General features: G+C 45.1%; 1 protein-coding gene across 1 annotated transcript in view; it reads left to right on the top strand.

Annotated features, from left to right (window-relative positions):
- Nucleotides 1–24,465, top strand: part of SPIRE2 (spire type actin nucleation factor 2) — a 90,394-nt gene that overhangs the window by 32,679 nt on the left and 33,250 nt on the right. Inside the window, exons 2-5 of the mRNA XM_068261503.1 lie at nucleotides 8,978–9,021; nucleotides 15,113–15,457; nucleotides 16,189–16,257; nucleotides 22,323–22,487. Of these exons, the coding sequence (XP_068117604.1) occupies nucleotides 8,978–9,021; nucleotides 15,113–15,457; nucleotides 16,189–16,257; nucleotides 22,323–22,487 (623 nt within the window). The remainder of the gene's footprint in view (nucleotides 1–8,977; nucleotides 9,022–15,112; nucleotides 15,458–16,188; nucleotides 16,258–22,322; nucleotides 22,488–24,465) is intronic.

Genomic DNA, 24,465 nt, shown 5'->3' with positions numbered 1-24,465 from the left:
TCGTTTTAAAAGCACTTGGAACCGACTCCTACAATTAGAGAACAGTTACCCAACATGAGGTTTATAGTACAAGGGTCTTGATTCTTTACAAGCTGGTAATATGAATGTTAATAGCACTGTAATTATCAGTCGGAGCTGTGTGTAAACAATACGGATCCAGTAACAATACAGAAAGAACAATTCATGAGATGTTGAGCAATAATTATAAACATTGTTATTACCACTTGGGATATCCAAGAGAACCGGTCATTAAATAAAATGACTAGCTGGCAGAGGTTGGCATTGTCTGGCAAACAAGCTGCATTGCTGCTTCCAGGGTGGGGGGAGGGAAGTGTTGGCAGCCCATCACACCTCTGTCTATTGCCAACACGATAAAACACGAGAATTCTGATACTGGCCGCATCGCGGCGCAACAGACAACATAACCGCATCAAAACGCGATACAATTATATATCTATGTGGGCTTTCACACTGTTACTTTTGCGTTACGGTGCGTTGCAATTTCCCATCCGATAGACAGGTCGAATCAATTATTTTCCAAAGGTCCGATTTGATTCCTGATCGATTTTCTGATCACTTCTATACAAAATTGATCAGAAAAACGATCGGAAATTAGATCAGACCTGTCGTAAATAATCAATTTGACCCGTCTATCCGATGGGAGATTGCATGATGTGTACCAGGCATTACATCACCACTGTGTTGCGATACCATTTTTCAAGATGCACAGCGCAGCAAATATAGTGTGAAAGAAGCCTCCTGCTAAATAACAACCCAAGCTACTCCATACTGAAATGTCGTTCTAAAGGTGGCCACTAATCATACAATGTTTTTCATCCAATCTTACCATTTCTATGTATTATGAGGGCCTGCCTTATTATGCACTCAAGGCATTCATTCAATTTACTCATATATTACATACATTTGGTAAAATTAGAAGAAAAACATTGGATCATTAGTGGCCACCGTAAAGGACACGCGAGTTTAAAATAAACTAATGAAATAAACAATTGTATCTATTCTCCTTCTCCTAAAATGACTTTTTAAGATATTACACAGTTTTATTTTATGTTTAAATCTATTTTTTTTAGTTTTTACTGTTTTATTGTTTTTTCTCAATGACACATTAATTGAAGTATGCCAGAGCTAAAATCTATGAATTTGATTGATCCTTTTTTTTAATCTCCTTCCTTTTCTCAGAAGCCATTTTCTGCTAGGAAAGTGTTTTATAGTTGTAATTTCTTATCAGTGAGGGTCACACTGTAATCTGACCCAGTCCTGACTCTTACATACCTGATGTTTAACTTGTTCAGGCAGGGAAATAAAAAAAAAAAGAAACCGCCTAGTTATCTGTGTGCTAGGCATACATACACATGTCTATCTCATCATGTCACATGTCACTTCGGTTGTCCTTTAAGGTCCCACTCTGCCAGATTGTAGACAGAAGACTACTTTACTATAGAGAAAGAGTGATACCCTATCCCCTTACCAATTTATGACATCCTTGATGATTACTCTTGTTTGTAATAGGAGCAGGAAAGATAGGTATGCTGTTATAGGAAATGCATGCCGGCTGGAATCGCTGACTTAAATTCTCACCAACTGGCTGCTGTGCTGACCCTCTGGCTATAATCCCTTCTGGTGCTTTTATTTTTACTTTAAAGTAAATAATGCTTTCAGCAGAGGAAACATACTGGATGAGACAACTAAGAAAAGAAAAAAGAGCACCAAAATATATTAAACTTACTAAGAGTCGCTGGTGACTGGGAAGGTGTTGCATCAGGTGAAGGTGAATGGAACAGAATAGAGGGTGGTCACTGGGAAGGTGTTGCATCAGGTGAAGGTGAAGGGAACAGAATAGAAGGTGGTCACTGGGAAGGTTGTTGGGTTTAGGAAGAGACACTGGCCACTGGGAAGGTGTTGTGTGGAGGTGAAGGAAGAGATACTGGTCATTAAGAAGGTGTATTAGGGTTTAGGAAGAGATGGTGGTCACTGGGAAGGTGTTGTGTGGAGGTGGAGGAAGAGATACTGGTGATTGAGAAGGTGTATTAGGGTTTAGGAAGAGATGCTGGTCACTGGGAAGGTGTTGCTTAGGGTGATGGAAAAGGCTCACTGGGGAGTTGTATAGTTGAGGTAGGAACAGATGCTGGGAAGGTGTTGTATGAGTGAAGGAGGAGATGCTTGTCACTGCTAAGTTAGGGTCCTTTTACATTTAATGCGTTAGTGTGCATTAGTATGTGTTGGTATGCATTTTTCCATAGCAGTGGGGCTGAAGGATGAAATGCTGATTGCTGGAAAGGTGTTGTATGGGGTGAAGGAAGAGATTGTGGTTGCTAGAAATGTGTTGTCTTGTATGTGGGTGAAGGAAGACACCCTGGTGTTGTATGGGGTGAAGGGAGAGATGCTGATCACTGGGACAGTAGTCCCTAGGGACGCTGGTTACTGGGAAAGTGGTCACTGGCAACGCTGGTCACTAGGAAGGTGTTCACTGGGGACGCTGGTCACTGGGAAGGTAGTCCCTGGGGACGCTGGTCACTGGGAAAGTGGTCACTGGCAACGCTGGTCGCTAGGAAGGTGGTCACTGGGAACGCTGGTCACTAGGAAGGTGGTCAGTGGGGATGCTGGCCGCTAGGAAGGTGGTTACTGGGGAGGTGGTCAGTGGGGACGCTGGTCACTAGGAAGGTGGTTACTGGGGAGGTGGTCAGTGGGGACGCTGGTCACTAGGAAGGTGGTCACTGGGAACTCTGGTCACTAGGAAGGTGGTCACTGAGGACGTTGGTCACTAGGAAGGTGGTCAGTGGGGATGCTGGCCGCTAGGAAGGTGGTTACTGGGGAGGTGGTCAGTGAGGACGCTGGTCACTAGGAAGGTGGTTACTGGGGAGGTGGTCAGTGGGGACGCTGGTCACTAGGAAGGTGGTCACTGGGAACTCTGGTCACTAGGAAGGTGGTCACTGAGGACGTTGGTCACTAGGAAGGTGGTCAGTGGGGATGCTGGCCGCTAGGAAGGTGGTTACTGGGGACGCTGGTTACTAGGAAGGTGGTCACTAGGAAGGTGATCAGTGGGGACGCTGGTCGCTAGGAAGGTGGTCGCTATGAAGGTGGTCAGTAGGGACGCTGGTCGCTAGGAAGGTGGTTGCTATGAAGGTGGTCAGTGGGGACGCTGGTCGCTAGGAAGGTGGTCACTGGGGACGCTGGTCGCTAGGAAGGTGGTCGCTAGGAAGGTGGTCACTGGGAACGCTGGTCGCTAGAAAGGTGGTCGCTAGGAAGGTGGTCACTGGGAAGGTGGTCACTGGGGACGCTGGTCACTGGGAAGGTGGTCACTGGGGACGCTGGTCACTGGGAAGACATTGTATTGAGTTACGGGAAGAGACGCCACTCTCTAGTAACATGTCGTGTGGGACGCTGAATGTAGTATAAACAGAGTGGAGTCACTGAAGGTGTTTGCTTGTCCTCTTGCCTTATCTACAGCTCATTGCCTGTGCTCACACCCCAGTCATCAGCCGCAAGGAGATTAACCCTTCCATCTAATGTGTACCTTGACATCCAGTGACGCCCTATGACTCTCTGCACACTGAAGTGATTAATGAGTGTGTAATACTCAATGTCAACAAACCTGCCAATGTCAATGTTTATCCATCGAAACACTCAGATGTGCAGAGCTGAGACTACAGGAGGCTGATCAGTCCTGTCAGAGTGACAAGAGGTTTCTCAGCTCTGACAGAATACAGTATCCCATGTACAGGCAATACATAACCCTGTCCACCCTCCCCAGGATTTGTCTATGAGACATATTCCGCATCTACCATCTCCAAATCCAAATGTTCCTTAAAGGACCACTATTGCAAAACATGTTATCATTTAAAATGTATTTGTGTAAAATGTACATTTCATCCAGATTAATATGCACTATAATTTGTTTTCCTATGTTGCTGTCACTTATAGTAGGTAGGTAGTTAATATCTGACTGATTCTTCAGGTTTTGGACTAGTCCATCTCTTCATAGGGGATGCTAGGGGTTTTCTTTATTTTCAAAAGCACTTAAAGGGGCACTATGTGAATAAATTCTACATTTAAAATCTGTGCAAAACATAGACAAATAATGAGTATGTTTTTTTCCAGAGTAAAATGAACCATAAATTACTTTTCTCCTATGTTGCTGTCACTTACAGTAGCCAGTAGAAATCTGACAGAAACGACAGGTTTTGGACTAGTCCATCTCTTCATTGGGGATTCTCAGCAAGGCTTTTATTCTTTATAAAGATATTCCCTAAAAAGTATTTAAACAATGATGCTGGCCAGCCTCCCTGCTCGCTACACAGATTTTGGCAGTTGGACAGAGCAACTGCCATTCACTAAGTGCTTTTGAAAATAAACAAATCCCTGAGAATCCCCCATGAAGAGATGGACTTTTCCAAAACCTGTTGCTTCTGTCAGATTTCTACTACCTACTGTAAGTGGCAGCAGCATAGGAGAAAAGCAATTTATGGCTCATTTTACTCTGGAAGAAACGTACTTCTTACTTGTATATGTTTGCACATATTTTACATTTTACAATTTTTTGCCGTAGTGTCCCTTTTAATGATTGGCAGTTGCTCATTCCAGCTGTCACAACAGTTTGCAAGCCGGCTGCTATCTTTGTATAGCTCCTTTCCAGGAACTGCTTTTGTAAAAGATAAAGTAAATGCTCAGATCCCCCATGAGGAGATGGACTATTCCAAAATTCCAGATATGTCAGGTTTTTTTTTTACTGCTTACTGTTAGTGACAGCAACATAGGAAAAAAGTAATTTATAGTTTTACTTAGGGAGAAATGTACATTTTACATGTATGTGTTGCCATGTTTTAAATCTTAGACATGTTCATGATAGTGGTCCTTTATACCATACTCTTTCATTTTCAGTACTTTAAAAAGTGGTTGCAGCTTTTTGAGGGTTCTTGCTGCTGTCTGTGCTCACACTGAGCAGGTTCTCAGTTACTGTAGGACTTTAAAGGACAACTGAAGAGAGAGGTATATGGAGGCTGCCATGTTTATTTCCTTTTAAGCAATACCAGTTGCCTGGCTGTCCTGCTGATCCTCTGCCTCTAATACTTTCAGCCCTAGCCCCTGAACAAGCATGCAGCAGATCAGGTGTTTCTGACTTTATTGTCAGACCTGACAAGATTAGCTGCATGCTTGTTTCTGGTGTTATTCAGACACTTCTGCGACCAAACAGACCAGCAGGGCTGCCGGGCAACTGGTATTGTTTAACAGGAAATAAACATGGCAGCCTCCATAGTCTTCTCACTTCAGTTGCCCTTTAATAACTAGTAGAGCTGTAATGAGGTCCTGGGGACAGGAAATGAAGTACCATACAGCAGCAAAAACCTAACAGTATTGTATTTGTTCCCCGCTCCCTAAGGTTTTATTTGTTTCCATAAGAGGAAATGATAAATTCTTTTGTGACATGTCTGATGCAGCTATCATTAGTGGAGCGTCTGAAAAGGGCCGCTGAGCGAATAGGTCTCAGTTCCCAACAATTTGGAGAAGTTGGCTCAACTATGCAAATATCAAGTATTTTATCCTTCATCTATGATTTTTTTTTTTTTTTGAGTAGTCTCAGGGCTTCCTATTGATATCCTTAATTTTTCCTGAACGGACCGTTTTGGATTTTCCCCCCCTTTTTTTTTTTACCTACTTCCAGCTATCGATGTAATGTGATGTTCTTATGTAATGTTCCATTTATTGGTAGGTTTTCTATGTGAAAACAAAAATGTCTGTTTTTATAGCCCCCTCTGTAAGGATTTACATCTTAAAGAGACTCCGTAACAAAAAATGCATCCTGTTTTTTATCATCCTACAAGTTCCAAAAGCTATTCTAATGTGTTCTGGCTTACTGCAGCACTTTCTACTATCACAGTCTCTGTAATAAATCAATGTATCTTTCCCCTGTCAGACTTGTCGGCCTGTGTCTGGAAGGCTGCCAAGTTCTTCAGTGTTGTGGTTCTGCTATGAACTCCCCCTTCCAGGCCCCTCTATGCACACTGCCTGTGTATTATTTAGATTAGGGCAGCTTCTCTCTTACAAGCTGGATAAATCGTCCTCTGAGCTGGCTGGGCTTTCACATACTGAGGAATTACAAACAAGGGCAAAGCTGTTTGCAGGAAGAAAAGAGCAGCCTGAAACTTCAGTGCATGAGAACAGGGGGAAAGAAACACACAAATGATCTCTTGAGATTCAAAAGGAATGCTGTATACAGCCTGCTTGTGTATGGATGTATTTTCTATGTGTGGACATACTGTACATCAACCTACTTCCTGTTTTGGTGGCCATTTTGTTTGTTTATAAACAAACTTTTTAAAACTGTTTTTAACCACTTTTAATGCGGCGAGGAGCGGCGAAATTGTGACAGAGGGTAATAGGGGATGTCCCCTAACGCACTGGTATGTTTACTTTTGTGCAATTTTAACAATACAGATTCTCTTTAAGCATTAGCATAACGTATTGCGTAATTTTCTTCTTAAAGAATGTCAATACTGTACATTATTGTCTTAATAAACCTTTCGAGGAAAATAACAAACTTTGCAATACCGATTTATATCCATACTAGCAGACCCAAGCCCGTTTAAAATTGTGCTCTAGGGTCTGTGTTTTTCGCCGCCGCATGAACTGCGCTCGCGCACCCGCCGCACGGGACCTAGGTCTTCACATCACACTGTGGGAGTGGTTTCACCACAATATTAGCCATACAGATCCCCTGATGATCCGTTTGAGAAAAGGTAAAGATTTCTCATGGGAAAGGGGGTATCAGCTACTGATTGGGAGGAAGTTCAATCCTTGGTTACAGTTCCTCTTTTAGGAGGAACTAATAAGGAAACTTCTCAAGGCAACCAATTTTTTATGAGAAGTGTTTGTATGCAGGACCACATGGTTCGGAAACTGACCAGCTGCCTTCAGCACCTTCTCAGCACTGGACAGCAGGACTGGGTGTGTTTTATTTAGCTCTGATACTTCCTGATTTCAGGTTGGAAGGAGGAAGTATCTGAGCTAATTGTTACATTTACCACCCAGTCCCAGGGGTGTAGCAATAGGGGTTGCAGAGGTGGTGACCGCCTCGGGGTCCTGTGCTCATAATAATCCCTTCTATAGATCATTTGAATAGTAGTAATCATTAGCAAACTGTTCCCTATATCCTTCTTGCACCTCTGACTCTGTGGTTACCAGTGGCAGGTTTTGGTGCGCTGTATCAATTGTTATATAGAGAGTGCATGGGGGCCCCCATTGTAAAACTTGCATCGGGGCCCACTACGCCAATGCCCAGTCCTTAGAAAAACTGTAGGAGTATGATTAGGTTTTACCCTGGTGATATTAATTTAACATTCTCTGCCTGCATTCAGGAAACCATCTTCTCCTCAGGAACATGTACTCTGGGGAGGCAGTTTTAGTTCCGGGTCGCTATGACCCGGAGTAGTACGGCTGCGCTGGGCCGGCGGTGCGCGTCTTTGATCGCGCGCATGTTGCCGGGCACTCTCTGTGCATGAGCGTGACGTCACTCATGACGTCAAGCACATGCACAGTAAGTGCCCGGAATCAGGCACGCGATCAAAGACGCGCACCGCCGGCCCAGCGCAGCAGTACTACTCCGGGTCATAGCGACCCAGAAGTAGTACAGGGTGAGAGGTTCGCAGGCGAACGGTTCCTGAACCGTTCGCCGACATCTCTACCTAACACTAGTCTAACATTAAAAACATAATTTTTCCTTGTGCTGCTGATCATAAATGGTATACACATTTCATCAATCAGGCAGACAAATGACAGCGCTCAAGGCTTTCTGTTTCGTTTAGTGACTTAGCATTACCTAGACATTGGTGTAGGCTCTCTACTATTTTATGATTGTTTACTACTTGCTGTTTTTGATTATATACAGGCAAAGTGATGAACGTAATTTAGGCTGGTCCCTAAGCTTGTAACCTTTGACTGAATATGCATTAAGGTGGGGGGAATCCACCAGGAAAAACAAGAGGGGTGGGAATAATGGGACAAGGTGTGTTTAGGAACTGTTTTGGGTTTAAATGTCATTGACCGGGACTGGGGTCATGCAGATGTCCACGCGCCTGTGTATGTTGTGATCATTTTGTTTGCTTCAGGTTCCATATTGTCTTAAATGTGTGTGTAAGGGTATGCTATCAGGAACTATTTTCTGTATTACTATATTCTCCTGATGCATTGTTTATCTTTTTCAGCTCTCCTCTTGACAATACCAATAAAATGATTGAATTAAAAAAAAAGGAATGTGTTCTAGTCTCTGGGTCCCCAACCCCCTGTACACATACAGCAGTGCATACTTTGTAGGGCCCAGAGAGCTAGTTTTTACACGCAAAAGAAAAAAAAAGAGGAATCACGTATAAACAAACCTTAATGTGTTTCTAGAATTCATTAATTAGAGATTATGAAAATTGTCACTGTTAATGGAACATGCATGCAGTGTGTGGGGGGGGAGGGTGACACATGGAACAAGCATGCAGCCAGCCAGTGGGGGTGACACATGGAGCAAGCATGCAGCCGGCGGGGGAAGGGGCATATGGAACAAGCATGCAGCCAGTGGGGGGAAGGGACATATGGAACAAGCATGCAGCCAGCGGGGGGGGGGGGGGGGGGGGAGGAGGGACATATGGAACAAGCATTCAGCCAGCAGGGGGGAGGGACATATGGAACAAGCATGCAGCCAGCGGGGGGGGAAGGGACATATGGAACAAGCATGCAGCCAGCGGGGGGGGGGGGGGGGGGGAAGGGACTTATGGAACAAGCATGCAGCCAGCGGGGGGGAGGGACATATGGAACAAGCATGCAGCCATGTCACAGTTAAGTAGAGTTGTTAGTAATATTTTATTTTAAGTTATTTTTGGCTATCGTGAGTTCATTTGATCCTCTCTGCTTGCTTTCCTGGGTTATGAGAACTGGGTTGTCATCTGACCAATGTGTGTTGTTTTCTTCTCTCCAGGGAGGACCGCCAATGTCTCCTTTTCTTTGCTTACAGAGACTCAGGTAAGAGCTTGAATAGGATCTGATTGCAAGGCGTCCATTGTTGGGACACACAGTGCGGACCATTGCTTTGGGGGAGGGGAGGGCACTGTGAATTGTCCGTTCTGTTCTGCAGATTTCAAAAGTGCAGCAAGACATTACTGAGATTTTCTGCTTAGAAATACATCATATAGGGCATTAGTACCACCTCCATGAACATTTAAAAAGGGCACCGGGAAATCTGGGCATCGGGTGAAGCCACTAGTAGTATATCGGCAATACTGCACGCTGCCCATACTAGAGACTTGTCCCCACCTGATGATGCGGCCATGTAGGGGTATTCTGATTGGCCGCATCATTAGGCTGTTGAAAATGTTTGTTTACAAAAATACAAAAATCATGCATGCTTTTTCCGCAAGTTTGAACGATCCTTTAGACGTGAAAGAGCCCATTGCCTTCCATTGATTAACATGGGCTATCAGTCACTCTGTAGCTCCGCCCAACGCATTTCATTACAATAGTAACTCATCAGGGGCCCACCCCCAGGGATCCACTGGAGTAGCGCTTTGCTGATGGCCAGCAATTGGCAAGCACTGCAAAAGTGCTCTTAGTGGATCCCAGGCCTAAAAGTGTCAATACACTAATCGATTGTCCCCGGCAGATTTCATCACTGTGATCGATTTACCAACATGACCCATGGATCGTAATTTCGATCGAGTTCTGGCCGAGATCGATTGAAATGATCAATCTGAATATTGCATCTTTTATCAAACCCAGGAATCATCGCGTGCTTAAATGTACTTTTATTTAGTTACCTGCAAAATCATTACAACAACAGTGGCTCACAAACATTAAAACATCCTAAAACCAATAACTGGCACTAGTGCTGCTTCTTACTTAATTCCCACTGTCACTGTGATATTGTCTGCCACATGGATCACCCAGCCGCAGCCTATGCAAATCGATGGGTTACACAATCACGTCGGACAATTGTGGGCCCTCCACCCGGCGCACACCATGAGGCCTCCACATGCAAATTATATAGTGCACTTTTTCCTGGGGACAGCTAGCTGAACAATTCAGTCTTCTTTCACCATACTTTAGCTTTCAAAGTCCTTAAAGCAATAGATGTAACATCAATGCACTTTAGATGGCCTCTTCTGGGGGGACAGATGCAATACAGTCCAACGTACTCCTACACATGTCATCTAAGGCAGTTCATTTAATCTATTTCGCTTGCCCGGACTCTGGCATTACTCATGGTGCCTCTTAATCACTACAGCAGCTCATCTCCCGCTCTTCCGCCCGTTAGGGCTGCACTATTAAACTTGCATTCAAAATGTGTTTTACTCACAACCTTCACGCAGTACTGCGCTTTTCCGAGGGAGCTCAGCTCAGGGCTCCTGTGGTTCTGGATGCCCGATGCCACCTCCGCATCACCTCACCGCGTCTCCTGCACTGGCTGCTTGTAAATTTCCTGTAGAGGTTCCTGGCGTGGCCCGGCGTCCCGGGATCTCGTGAGCGCTCACATGTGCCAGTCAGGCCCCGCCCGCTGACGCGTTTCGCCCCGGGCGGGGCCTGACTGGCACATGTGAGCGCTCACGAGATCCCGGGACGCCGGGCCACGCCAGGAACCTCTACAGGAAATTTACAAGCAGCCAGTGCAGGAGACGCGGTGAGGTGATGCGGAGGTGGCATCGGGCATCCAGAACCACAGGAGCCCTGAGCTGAGCTCCCTCGGAAAAGCGCAGTACTGCGTGAAGGTTGTGAGTAAAACACATTTTGAATGCAAGTTTAATAGTGCAGCCCTAACGGGCGGAAGAGCGGGAGATGAGCTGCTGTAGTGATTAAGAGGCACCATGAGTAATGCCAGAGTCCGGGCAAGCGAAATAGATTAAATGAACTGCCTTAGATGACATGTGTAGGAGTACGTTGGACTGTATTGCATCTGTCCCCCCAGAAGAGGCCATCTAAAGTGCATTGATGTTACATCTATTGCTTTAAGGACTTTGAAAGCTAAAGTATGGTGAAAGAAGACTGAATTGTTCAGCTAGCTGTCCCCAGGAAAAAGTGCACTATATAATTTGCATGTGGAGGCCTCATGGTGTGCGCCGGGTGGAGGGCCCACAATTGTCCGATGTGATTGTGTAACCCATCGATTTGCATAGGCTGCGGCTGGGTGATCGATGTGGCAGACAATATCACAGTGACAGTGGGAATTAAGTAAGAAGCAGCACTAGTGCCAGTTATTGGTTTTAGGATGTTTTAATGTTTGTGAGCCACTGTTGTTGTAATGATTTTGCAGGTAACTAAATAAAAGTACATTTAAGCACGCGATGATTCCTGGGTTTGATAAAAGATGCAATATTCAGTTAGGGTACCCTGGAGTCTCCTCAATTGAGTAGTGTTATACTTCAAGTTGTGGCCGCCTAGATTATGTGGTGTGATAGAAATGATCAATCTGTCCGGCCAGAAGCCCTAGCAGGAAAGGTGGTAGGCAATTTCACAAGGCATCATAGCCGTTGATTGCCCTTCCAGGTTTCCCCTTCAGCTATTGGTGGCCCCCTGGGACCCCTGCAGAGTACTGGTGACAGCAGAGCACACTCACCTATCTGGCTAGTGCTCTCCCTCCAGTCTGTGTCCTTCTGTCTTCTGCCAGTGCCCGCTTCCTGTGACCTGGTGCGTACATGGAGGCCAAGCGCCGGCGGAGACAGAAGGACACCGGACAGGTGAGTTTACTTCTCTGCCATGAGTCCTGTGCCTGTAGGGGCCCAGGGAAGAATAATTGGCTAGAGGAGGGACCTGACGCTCCATCATCCGGCTCTGGGGCCTCGGGGGGGGCGGATCTGATCATTTCGGTGCAGCGCTGTGCCAATCGTAGCACTATAGCAGTGCTCAGTGACTAATTTGGGTTCCGGCGATTGCTGGATCTCAAATTAGAAAAAAAAGAGGTCATTCAGCTGCCGCCACTAGTCTTTGCACAAATTATGCCCCCCTCCTCCAAATTTGTGACAACTTAGAGGGGGAATAGTATTTAACACGGCCCCAAGTTTCAGCGCAGCAGGGTGAGATGTCTGTCGGCTTCACCCTGCACCCAAATTTGGTACCACTGGTTCCATAGATTTTTGTTAATTTTTTTTCCCTGAAATTTATGAAAAATCTATGTGTTGTGTGTGTGACAGAAATAGATCCCTCTCTGATCAGATTCTGACCTGAGAGGGATCTATCTTTTGGGCAAATCGGGTGCCTATAATTGTACAAACACCTCCCATTGTTTGTGAGTACTGAGCTGAAAGTGGAGCTGAACTCTTGCACAGGACAGAAGGAAAACAGAGAAATGCTCCCTGTATGTATTTAGAGAGTTTAGCCTGTCTAATTCCCCCTCATCTGTGACTAATCACAAGTTGTAATCTAATCTCTCCCCTGTGTCACATGTCTGCCTATGGCACAGATGGCAGATACGCCCATTTGAAAGCACAGACTATAAACAATATGTCTGCTTCCATGAATCAGGAAGCAGAAACTGTGCAGATTTATTTTAGGATTTGTATCAGCTGTAACAAAGAAACATTTTTTGTTTAGGTTATTATGCTGTTGTGTATCTTTTAGAGCAGAGAGGAGTTCTGAGTTCAGGTCCACCTGAAGGTAAGGTATCATTATGTACTGGTAGACCGTCACTGCCACCTGCTGGTCTCAGTGTCACATTGCTTGTACAGAGTGAAACCTTTTAAGCTAGCAGTCCCCTTGTCCTTCATGTTAGGAGGTTAGGTCAGTGATAGGGTTAGGTTAAAGTTTGTGCACTGCGTGTATAGTCCTGTGTGAGACAGATGTATCGTCACACCACTGGAGGTGCAGACTTGTAGTATAAATTTCATCCATCTCACTAGTATAGGTTATAAATATGCTGTTTCTACAGTGAAACCATTGTGTATAGCAATCTATGCAGACATGTAACATACAGCAGAACTGCGTATGTTCTGCGTCTGTGACAAACATTAACAATGTCCACATGCACTTGTATAATATGAGACTGCCATGAGCTCTGTAACTCCTCCCCTCCATCATTGTTGCTGTCCAATGAGTGGTCTCTCTTCTGGTCTACTCTTTGTACTGTTGAGGGAGGGAAGGGGGGTGCAAGAGGCCCCAGAAGATTAATGACTACAAAGCCAATAGAGAGCGACTTCCACCTTCACATAGCATTCTGTGGAGAGACAGCAAAGGCCCCAGCCTAGGGCGCCAACATTACAGGGGCTGTCAGAGTGCCTCTTCTGTTTTATTGATAGACGCCAGAGTCTTATAAGATGACATATTTTTTTTGGTCAGGTTTATTGACTAATGGTATTTGTTACCGCTATATTGTAAAATATACTGGGAGACCTTACAATATACTGGTGGTCTTAGCAAGTGTCCTCGTGGGGCTTTAAAGGGACTCCGAGCACTTCTCATGGGTATGCCTTTAAGACTCCAACCAGTACTGCAAAGTACTTAAAGATGCATACCTTTCTGTAGCTTGTGCTCTCCTCTTTCATTTGATGCCTGAATCGCCATTCTAAACCAAATAGTTTTCATTCGATTTCAGTTTAAAAATCGTGGCTGCCATCTTGGCTATGTTATAACATCCGGGTCACCCCTGTCTTCTCTGTTAGAGAAGTGCATCACTGAATGAAGCAGGAAGAGGAAGTGACACAGCGGCATGGCCATTGCAAGAGGCTCCCCCAGAGGGGTCATAGCACGACTTTGTTGGAAGTCGTCTGGCTTATAGGCATGCCCATGAGAGGTGCTCGGAGTCCCTTTAAGTGGCTCCTTGATGTATGATAGTAATTGTCTTAGCCTCATAGCTGACTAGTAGGAATCAGGAAGCGCTTTTGTTGTAACAGTGCAGCTCTGATTTTGCTCCCATCGCCAGAACATGGAGGAAATTCTGGGACAGGCTCGTTATTGGGAAGATTGTAATTAGCATTAAATAGGATGATTGCTTTGTGGCTTGCCTTCCCTCCAATTCCCAGACTTGCATTGCTCCATTTCTCCAGCCACCACTTCATAACATGTCCTTCAGCATTACCAACTACCAACCAAAGAGGACCTGTCACACTTGCATTCTGCAAGCCACGGCTACCGACTACGGTTTAAGAAATTTCTAGATTCCCGGTAGGGTGGTCAATGAAACACTCATAATTACAAGTTGTGCTAATTTTATATAAATTTATGCAGCTTGGAAATGGACCAATTTAAAGGACAACTAAAGCGAGAGGGATATGGAGGCTGCCATATTTATTTCCTTTTAAGCAATACCAGTTGCCTGGCTGTCCTGCTGATCCTCTGCCTCTAATACTTTTAGCCATAGCCCCTGAACAAGCATGCAGCAGATCAGATGTTACTGACATTACTGTCAGATCTGACAAGATTAGCTGCATGCTTGTTTCTGGTTTTATTCAGACACTACTGCAGTCAAACAGATCAGCAGGGCTGCCAGGCAACAGGTATTGTTTAAGAGGAAATATGGCAACCTACATATAATTTTCACTTCAGTTGTGTAGAAGCTCATTGACTATCCTTAATCACTGGTTGTCTTTGTTATCCACTGGCTTCACCGACTAAACTGAAAGTTGCCAACCTGGAGCTGCCGCCTTTCTTGTTCTCAGTAAACATTAAGAATTTCCTAGTTCCCAGTAAACATCAAGGTTCCCAAACATAAGTCTCTGCCTGACTCCACGATATAGTCACCATGTGCAAAGCATGCTGGGCTTTCTAGCCATACACATGACATCACTGTATGAGGATTACTCTACATGCACGATTGTTGGATCTATCAACAGTCTCTCTTCCAGCTCCCCACCATAAGCTCTGCACCGTGATTCCCAGCCAAGGCATCTATCCATATTGGGTGGAAGGTTGTGGACCACACGTGTACAGTATGTTGCATCAACAGGGTTATCCTAGGAGGGTAACCAGAAGCCAACAAGCCGAATATGTTATGAATATGTTCCTCTCAACTGGCTTTAATAATCAGAATTTATTGGGCTTCATATGACATCTTCGTTTTGTGCTTTACTTAATGAATAATCTGATGCCCGTCTGAATCTTACAACGTCCCTCTTTGTTTCATTTTCTACAGATGGTGCAATGCCTGGGCTTTGCCATCTACCGGGCCCTGGACTGGGGACTGGATGAGAGCGAGGAGCGGGAGCTCAGCCCAGAGCTGGAACAGCTTATTGATCTCATGGCTGCCAGTGACTCCGAGGGTGCCATGACAGATGAGGGCTATGAGGGCACCGAGGATGAAGATGAAGAAGGTCCTCCGCGGGTGGTACGCAGCTTTTCAGCAGTTCTGCGCTTCTGTGCCTCCCACCTCCCAGAGCCCAAGGAGGCACCAGTTCACTACCAAGCCGTCTGCAGGGCCCTCTTCGCTGAGACAATGGAGCTGCAAGCGTTCCTGAACAAGATACGAGAGGCTAAAGAGGTAACCGAGGGCTAGAAATTGTCTAGAATGTCTTCCATATAATGGAGGATGATTACAAAAGCGTCATCCAACTCTGTTCCTTGGCATGCTCATCCAGGTCCAAAGCTTGCGGAAGGGGAGGGAGAATAATCCACACACTTTACATATGGGGAACAATAGAAGTTATGCAGGTGTGAATGACGAAAGTTGGGTTGGCCAATAATTGTTGGCATGACCAATAATTGAATGACGAACATTGGGTTGGCCAAAAATTCCCCAACGATGGATAAAGACAGCGATTATTATCCATGTACACCGATACGTCCTGGCGGATCAGTTCGGGGGATAATTGCTGTTAATTGTTCGTACCACACCATGGCAAATAATTTATGCATTTAAAATACTCACGTGTTGTCCTCATTTTTTGCTTCTGGTAACGATACAATCGGTAGACCGTCAATGTGCCGTTGACAAATTCAAATCAGTGTCAACGTCATTGGCTTGTCACTATCAGGGAACCCTTGTTTTCGGACAGTCTTGTCGTGGTCATACATGTGTGCAGAGCTTTAGAGAGAGTTTATTCATGTGCCCATTCTACGTCTCAACAGAACTTGCCTTGTGGTGTCTGCAGAGAACCCCCAGATGTGAGAACTGCTTTATCAGGCAGGTGTCCTCTCATATCTGCGGGACCTCAGCACATAGGAAGCTCTGCTAGGAATATCTGACTGACTCTGAATGTGGCCTCTCTGTAGATGCTGAGGAAGATGCGAGTGGAGGAGACGGAACCTGATGGACTTGTGAACTTGCAGAACACAGACTGGGTAAGGAAAGGAAGACTGCACATCAACTAACTGCACCATGATGTATATACCTCTTGTAACTAAGGTCATCTACATCTGCCAAATTGCTACCCATTCACCAGCCAGGCTGAAAAAAACACAGAATCGCAATGCCTGGTGGACAGGAAAAACATTTCTCCTATAGAAGACATGTGAAAGATGAGGCCCAGTAAGGCAGGTTCCTTCATTATCAGAGCAGGCTATTTTGTTGCAGGGTAAAGCCAGAAAACCTGCTCCTGCACAAACTCTGGGCCCACACTCTTCTGAGGGGGGGGGGGGGGGGTTACATAATTCTTCGCTGGCTATTGCCGGAGGCGGTATAACTTTTTTTGTACTAACTTGTGCAAAGCTTGGTTGAAACTCCGGTGCCCAAATTAGGCATGCAGCGCTGGCACGGGAACAATTGGCGCAGCACTGTGCCGAAATCAGTTGCCTCGCAGCAACGCCTGATAGATAGTGATGGTCATGCCTAGGAGAACTCATGGAGAAGCATGTGATCACAGGTTGGTCAGGTGATAGATATGCATGTTTCTGATTTGCTAGTCCTGATCATGTGTTACGGCAGAATGCGAGCACAGCAAATCAGAGCTTTGCAAATCTGTCAGCTGATAAATCAAATCTCATGCTTCTCCATGACTTCTCCTAGATATGACCATTACTACTGATATAGGCGGCCGAGACTTGAGCTCGCGTACAAGAGGGACATAACTCGACCTGAGGAAGCGGCTCACACCGCGAAACGTGTTGTCTAAATTAAGTGCCCATTAAAGGTTTTTTTTGCTGTAATCAAAGGACTACTTATTTAAGTTAGGGTCAATTTACTATCTTACCACATTTTTGTTATTTTCTTAAACCTACATTCTATACATTGGCATATACTTACTTCATTGGATGACTACAGGCACCTCCTATGCTACCTCTATTGTTCAACCCTCCCCTCTTAAAGGAAAATGCAAAATGCATTCATAGTCTATGATACCTGCAGATCAGATCCACCAGGATGGATCTTCAGATCTGCAGATAAATGTCTGATCTGCAGATTATTGTCCCTTGTGCTAGGTACACACAATGAGATTTTCTGGCAGATTTCCTGCCAGATCGAATATATCCAACCTGATTTCAATCGATTTTCCGATCTTATTTCTTATCACTTTCCATTCACGTCTATGAGAAATCGATCAAAAAAACTATCAAGAATAAGATCGGACCTGATGGAAATTATCTATCAAACCATCTATCTGCCAAAACATCTCATAGTGTATTCCCAGCATTACACAAGGTGTGTATGAGATCTGCAGATATCATAGACTATGAATGTATTTTGCTGGAACTGACCTTTTGCATGTAGGTAGCATCTTTGTGTGCAGCATCTTGCAAAGATTTTTATCTGATAGGTGTACTCAGCTCAATAAAATAGACTGTAGGTATGGCTCTCATACTACATGGAAGGTGGTAAAATCGGTCGGTGATCTTTCAGTTTCCAAAGAATTTTATCTCAATTGTGTACTTAGCTTGAGCTCCCATACTACACAGAGGTAATAACATTGGCCAGTCATAATAAAATTGGCCAATCAAAATTGGACGTGTGTAAGCTCTGACCCATACTGCTAGTGAGGAATTCTTCTTCCTGCTTCTGGTGCTGTGGAGGGTGTTGGATTAAGCCTGGTACACACCAATTTTACCACCTCCATGCAGTATTAAGCCGGGTACACACTTTCAATTATGATTTGGCAATCACCATTTTCTTCTTACAGTGATCCCTTCCAGTTCTGACAACATTTTGTCAGAACTGAAATATATCAGTTGCTGTCTGTTATATATCAGTTGCTGTCAGTTATAGCTGAGAGGACAACTGATGTGACAAGTAATGGATATGTTTCCCAATGGCTCAAGTGGGCGATGTTGCAGTTTAACAGTGTGCTGACCAGAAAGCTGTTATGGGGTAATGGCCATTTTCAGAATGGAGGACGGAGAATTCCCTTGATCACAGTGGACAAACAGGACGCAGGAAAGGAGAAAGAGATTGAGGAGTAGACTACAACGGAGGTAAGTATGACTTGTGTATGTTTATTTTGATTTTTAATTTTCAGTTTAGGTTTTCTTTAAGGGTTTGTTCACACAATGAGCGCTGTGAGATTTGTTTTTTGCGCGCTAGAGTTTTTAACTACTGAAGGACCGCACGAATTGAAATCTACGCCCTGTTTTGATGCTGATCTAACTGCCAGGCCGTATATTTCAATACACCAACGCCGCGCGTTCTCTGCGCTTTCATTGCTCCCTACAATGTCGCCACTGTCTCCCCACCGCAGCTCACTCACTCTGCCGTCTCTGTAATGGCAGGACCCTGTGAGCCAATCAGGAGCCGCTTTCATTGGCTCCTAGCCCTGTCTATCAACGTAAGCAACTCCCATTGGCTTACATTATTAGACACGGTCAGGAACCAGTGAAAGCAGCTCCTGACCGACTCACAGGAACGCTGCTGTCATAGAGACAGAGTGGGTGGCTGAGGTTTCCGGCATGCGGCGATTCGTCGGGTTTTTGTTGTTATTCTGCCGTTTCTTGTTCCAGCTGGTCCTTAAGGGGCAGAGACCGCTGGTACTTAAGTGGTTAAAAACGCTTTTAATGCGCTTGTGCAAAGACTTTCAAGGTGAGTGTTCTCATATGAGCGATGAGCCTTCTTTCCAATCGCAAACGCGGGTCTTGCACCATTTTCAGAGCAGTTTACGCTTCAATGCAAGGTATAAGAAAATCGCTAAGGACCAGTTCACATTGGACGCCTGCCCGCCGCGATTCGGCAGAAAAATCTCGCAATTTCAGCACGATTTGTGCTCGTGATTACAATCAATACAACAAGAATATAGCAAGGAAATGAGCAGCGCTACTTTAAAACAGACTAGTGCCTACCTGCAAAAGAGTGTAAGCCCCACTTGTGGGGTCGAATACACACCGAGCATACACATGACCTGTCTACCACTAGAGGAGGATGTTGGTTTCCATTAACAGCTTGCATGCAACCTATTAAGTACTAGTCCCTCCCACTGCGAAGAAGTCAATCCTCCATGGGAGGGGCCTAACACTAACTAAATCCTAACCTATGTACTGTATATGCATAGCCTGGGTGCGGCTAATCAAATAAAATCGAAAATTGAAAATTGCGCAAAAGGTGGATCAGCGCAACACCAGGCCGCCTCCGAATGGCCTCCATCAGAGATGCGCTGAGCCCCCCAGGAACTACAAACGCACCTTGAACCCAAACAGAAGCTCTGCATATACACCAAAAGCATGGCTGTTAAGTGGGAGCAGCTGACCAAAAACGAATGACATTAGTACTTAGCAAGGAAATGAGCAGCGCTACTTAAAAACAGACTAGTGCCTACCTGCAAAAGAGTGCAAGCCCCACTTGTGGGGTCGAATACACACCGAGCATACACATGACCTGTCTACCACTGGAGGAGGATGTTGGTTTCCATTAACAGCTTGCATGCAACCTATTGAGTACTCGTCCCTCCCACTGTGAAGAAGTCAATCCTGATGGAGGCCATTCGGAGGCGGCCTGGTGTTGCGCTGATCCACCTTTTGCGCAATTTTCAATTTTCGATTTTATTTGATTAGCCGCACCCAGGCTATGCATATACATAGGTTAGGATTTAGTTAGTGTTAGGCCCCTCCCATGGAGGATTGACTTCTTCACAGTGGGAGGGACGAGTACTTAATAGGTTGCCATTCGGAGGCGGCCTGGTGTTGCGCTGATCCACCTTTTGCGCAATACAACAAGAATCACAGCACAATCGCACCAAAGACGCTGCATGCAGCGCATTTGCGAAATCGCAGATGTTGCAGTGTGAATGTATCCATAGGGATACATGAGTAGCAGCGCTTTGCTGATCCCTGGCGATCTGCAAAGCGCTGAAAAAGCGCCAAGTGTGAACCAGCCCTAAGTACTCTAAAAAGCGCTTGGATAAGCAATCTTGTGAGTGCTTTTAATTACAAAGTACATTGAAAGATATTCAGTTCCAGGTCAAAGAATTCACTTCCTGATTGCAGAAAAAAAAGCACAAACAAAACCGTTTACAAAAGCGTTTCGTAAAATTGCAAACTACTAAAAAAACGATGGGAAAATCGCTTTAAAAACCACTCACAAAAGCGCTCAGCACTTGCGATTTATAATTTGAACAAAGCCTTATTGTGGGGACTTTTATTGCTGTCTGAAATTCTTTGTGTATTACTTTTTAGTAAGGGGACTTTTAGGACCATTGTAGTCCCTTACACACTCCAATGAGTTCTGGGTCACCATGAGCTTGCTGGTTAGTCTGTACCTCTCGGTGTTACAAGCCCTACTGCATAGAGCCAAATTAATCCATGCCATGCACTGATGAGGATCAAACAATCTGAAACAGTATGTATGCATGTTGGATTATTATGGCTCTGTACAAATTAACAAACTGACACATCATTGCATTCCAGCGGATCTGGAGGTGTGTTTAGCTTCTAAGGCTGCATTTCCACTTGTGCGGTGCGAATCGCCGCGGTAAAAATTCGCATGCGGGTCCATGCGAATTTTCATGCGAATTCGCATGGATGACGATGTATGCGTATTTAACCATGGCAGTGCTGGTGTGCTTTTCCATTGTTTCTATGCGAATGCCCAAACCTCATGCGAATTTCCTATTAAATACATTGTATGCGATTCGCATAGCGGTATGCGGTATGCGAATTCTGATGGCTCTGCCATGCGAATTTTTTCTGCACAGAAAAACGCAAAGGAATCCTGACAAGTGGAAACAGTCCCATTCACTTGTATTGCTATGCGAATTTGCATGCGAAAAACGCATGTGAATTCGCGATAGTGGAAATGAGCCCTAAGGGTAACAATGGTTAATTTGCATATATTCAGCAGTAATGCACTGGGAGACATCTCAAGCTCACTCCAACCTGAATTATCGCAAATTCTTTCTGTTTTAAGAAAGCAAACTTTTGTATTCCTGTGTGCAAAGGGTTAACATGCATATATATATACTACTTGAGTCACACCCCCTTTAGCACCTCCCACTGTCCAGCCTATGTAAAATGCCTGAACAGAATTAGTATAGTTTTGTATATTTGTCAAGGCAGTTGCATCAGTGCAGACAGTAATCCAGACATAGACCTGTCAAAGCAGACAGCGACACAAGCATAAGCCTATCAGAGCAGACACACACAGCATAGGCCTGCCAGTGCAGAAAGACACAGATAGGCCTGTCAGTGCAGACACACACAGATAGGCCTGTCAGTGCAGACACACACAGATAGGCCTGTCAGTGCAGACACACACAGATAGGCCTGTCAGTGCAGACACACACAGATAGGCCTGTCAGTGCAGACACACACAGATAGGCCTGTCAGTGCAGACACACACGGCAAAAGCCTGCTAGTGCAGACAGTGACACAGGCATAGGCCTATCAGTGCAGAAAGACACAGGCATAGGCCTATCAGTGCAGAAAGACACAGGCATAGGCCTATCCGTGCAGACACACAAGAGCATAGGCCTATCCGGGCAGACACACAAGAGCATAGGCCTATCCGTGCAAACACACACAAGCATAGGCCTATCCGTGCAAACACACACAAGCATAGGCCTATCCGTGCAGACACACACAAGCATAGGCCTATCCGTGCAGACACACACAGCATAGGCCTATCAGTGCAAACACACACAGCATAGGCCTATCCATGCAGACAGGGACACAAGCATAGCCCTGCCAGTACAGACACAAACAGCCCCAGGTGTATCAGAGCAGACACAGGTGTCTCTGTGTGGAAGATGTTTGACAGCTTCACCTGTAGGATGCTGGTCACAGCTAAGAATGAAGTGAGTGTTCCGAGAGCTGCCATGCCCTGTGATCAGTGTGTTACCCGCCTGGCGTTCTCCAGCCTCTCTGTGGCGCTGTGCTCTGTGCTGTGTGTCACACACTATGTCTTCTGTTGTGCAGGCGTGCCACATGGCTGCCTGCGCGGGGCTCTGTGCTCAGTGCTCTGCACCTCACACTTGGCATCTTGTGCCCTGCAGGCCCGCTTGTGGGTGCAGCTGATGAGAGACCTGCGGCATGGGGTGCAGCTGAAGAAAGTGCGAGACAAGACGTTTAATTCTCTGCCCACCGAGTACCAGCTGACCCCCTTCGAGATGCTCATGCAAGACATCAGGGCGCGAAACTACAAACTGCGCAAAGTGATGGTGAGTCCCAGCAGTATGGTGAAAAACTGATCAGGTGTGCCATGAAATCCATTCTTTTCTGAAAGATTAAACAATATCTGAAGTGACATGTGACATGATGAGAAAGACATGGGTATGTACAGTGCCTAGCACACAAATAACTAGGCTGTGTTCCTTTTTTTTCTTTTTCTGCCTGAAAGAGTTAAATATCAGGTATGTAAGTGGCTAACTCAGTCCTGACTCAGACAGGAAATGACTACAGTGTGACCCTCACTGATAAGAAATTCCCCTTTTTATCTCTTTCTTGCTCTCAGAAGCCATTTTCTGCTAGGAAAGTGTTTTATAGTTGGAATTTCTTATCAGTGAGGGTCACACTGTAGTCACTTCCTGTCTGGACTGAGTTAGCCATTTACATACCTGATATTTAACTCTTTCAGGCAGAGAAAGAAAAAAAGGAACACAGCCTAGTTATTTGTGTGCTAGGCACTATACATACCCATGTCTGTCTCATCATGTCACATGTCTTTTTGGGTATCCTCTAAGTAATGCGGTGCGACTTAATGGACACAGAAAATCACATTGCAATGATAACTCTGTGCGATGTTCACAGTGTGGCTGGTGCAAGCTGCATGCAGGGCTTTACCACATAACGCACATGTTGACAGTAAAGCATACTTTTCATCGACTGTATGTGACACAACACGTGCTGCGACTTTTCCTGTTTTTACAGGCAATGCAATCCAAATGTCACTGTGAGCCGCTCAAGCTGAATGACAGCCAGGGCTCTGTGCAAAATACATTGCTAAGTGATCCTATGCAATCACAACACAGCTTAAAAAACATCACACGTTACTTGGTGACCATATAGTGGGGCGTACAGTACAATGAAAGTATGCCTCACTGCCACTGTAAACACAAGCGTTGCCCTGTAAACTCTCTGCACGCTGCGCATTATCCCGACAGGACCTGCTGAACCACAGTAAACGTGCTAGTGATGGTATTGTGCATTGGGACAGATTGCATATAGTGTACATGGCAACTGACAGGTGGTGAACTCACTGCCTTTTCAGCTGCTCTCCTGCACCACCTAGGCTCATGCTAGCACTCAGTACTGGCATCTGCTTGCTACTCACAACTGCTCGCTACTGCCTGGTAACTGCTTAGTTTGAGAAGCATTTCACTGCCCATCAACTGTCCATGGAAAAGTGGCCTTGGTATGGTCACTGAGATGCAAATAATTCCAAGTTGATGCAGGATTATGAAAACTTTTTATGCAAATTGAAGCAGCTTGAAAAGGGACAACTGTAATTCCATCTGACTGGACCTGACTGTTCCATTTACAAGCTGCATATATTTGCATAAATTCTGCATCAACTGAAAATAATTTGCATCTCTTTGACAACTCCGATGAACCAGATCTCACAAAACTAATCTGGTTAGGAAGGTTAATGATTTAATTCCGCAAGATTTGATTAATTAATCAATCCATCAGGGGACCATCATCAATCTAATGAGCATAAGAAGACTCAGGCTAGGCGCAAACTTAGGCTGCATTTCCACTTGTGCGGTGCGAATCGCCGCTGTAAAAATTTGCATGCAGATGCGAAATTTGCATGTGGATCCATGCGAATTTTCATGCGAATTCGCACGGATGACGATGTATGCGAATTTAACCATGGCAGTGCTGGTGTGCTTTCCATTGTTTCTATGCGAATTCGCATGCAAATTCGCATGAAAATTCGCATACCCAAACCTCATGCGATTTTCCTATTAAATACATTGTATGCGATTCGCATAGTGGTATGCGGTATGTGAATTCTGATGGCTCTGCCATGCGAATTTTTTCTGCACAGAAAAACGCAAAGGAATCCTGACAAGTGGAAAGAGTCCCATTCACTTGTATTGCTATGCGAATTTGCATGTGAAAACCGCATGCGAATTCGCGATAGTGGAAATGGGCCCTTAGCAGAAATGCGAGTGTTGCGGGAAAACACTGCGT

Source organism: Hyperolius riggenbachi, chromosome 11, assembly GCF_040937935.1.
Source record: "Hyperolius riggenbachi isolate aHypRig1 chromosome 11, aHypRig1.pri, whole genome shotgun sequence".
NCBI lineage: Eukaryota > Metazoa > Chordata > Amphibia > Anura > Hyperoliidae > Hyperolius > Hyperolius riggenbachi.
The sequence above is the reverse complement of the archived record's forward strand: the minus strand, read 5'-3'. Positions and strand labels throughout refer to the sequence as shown.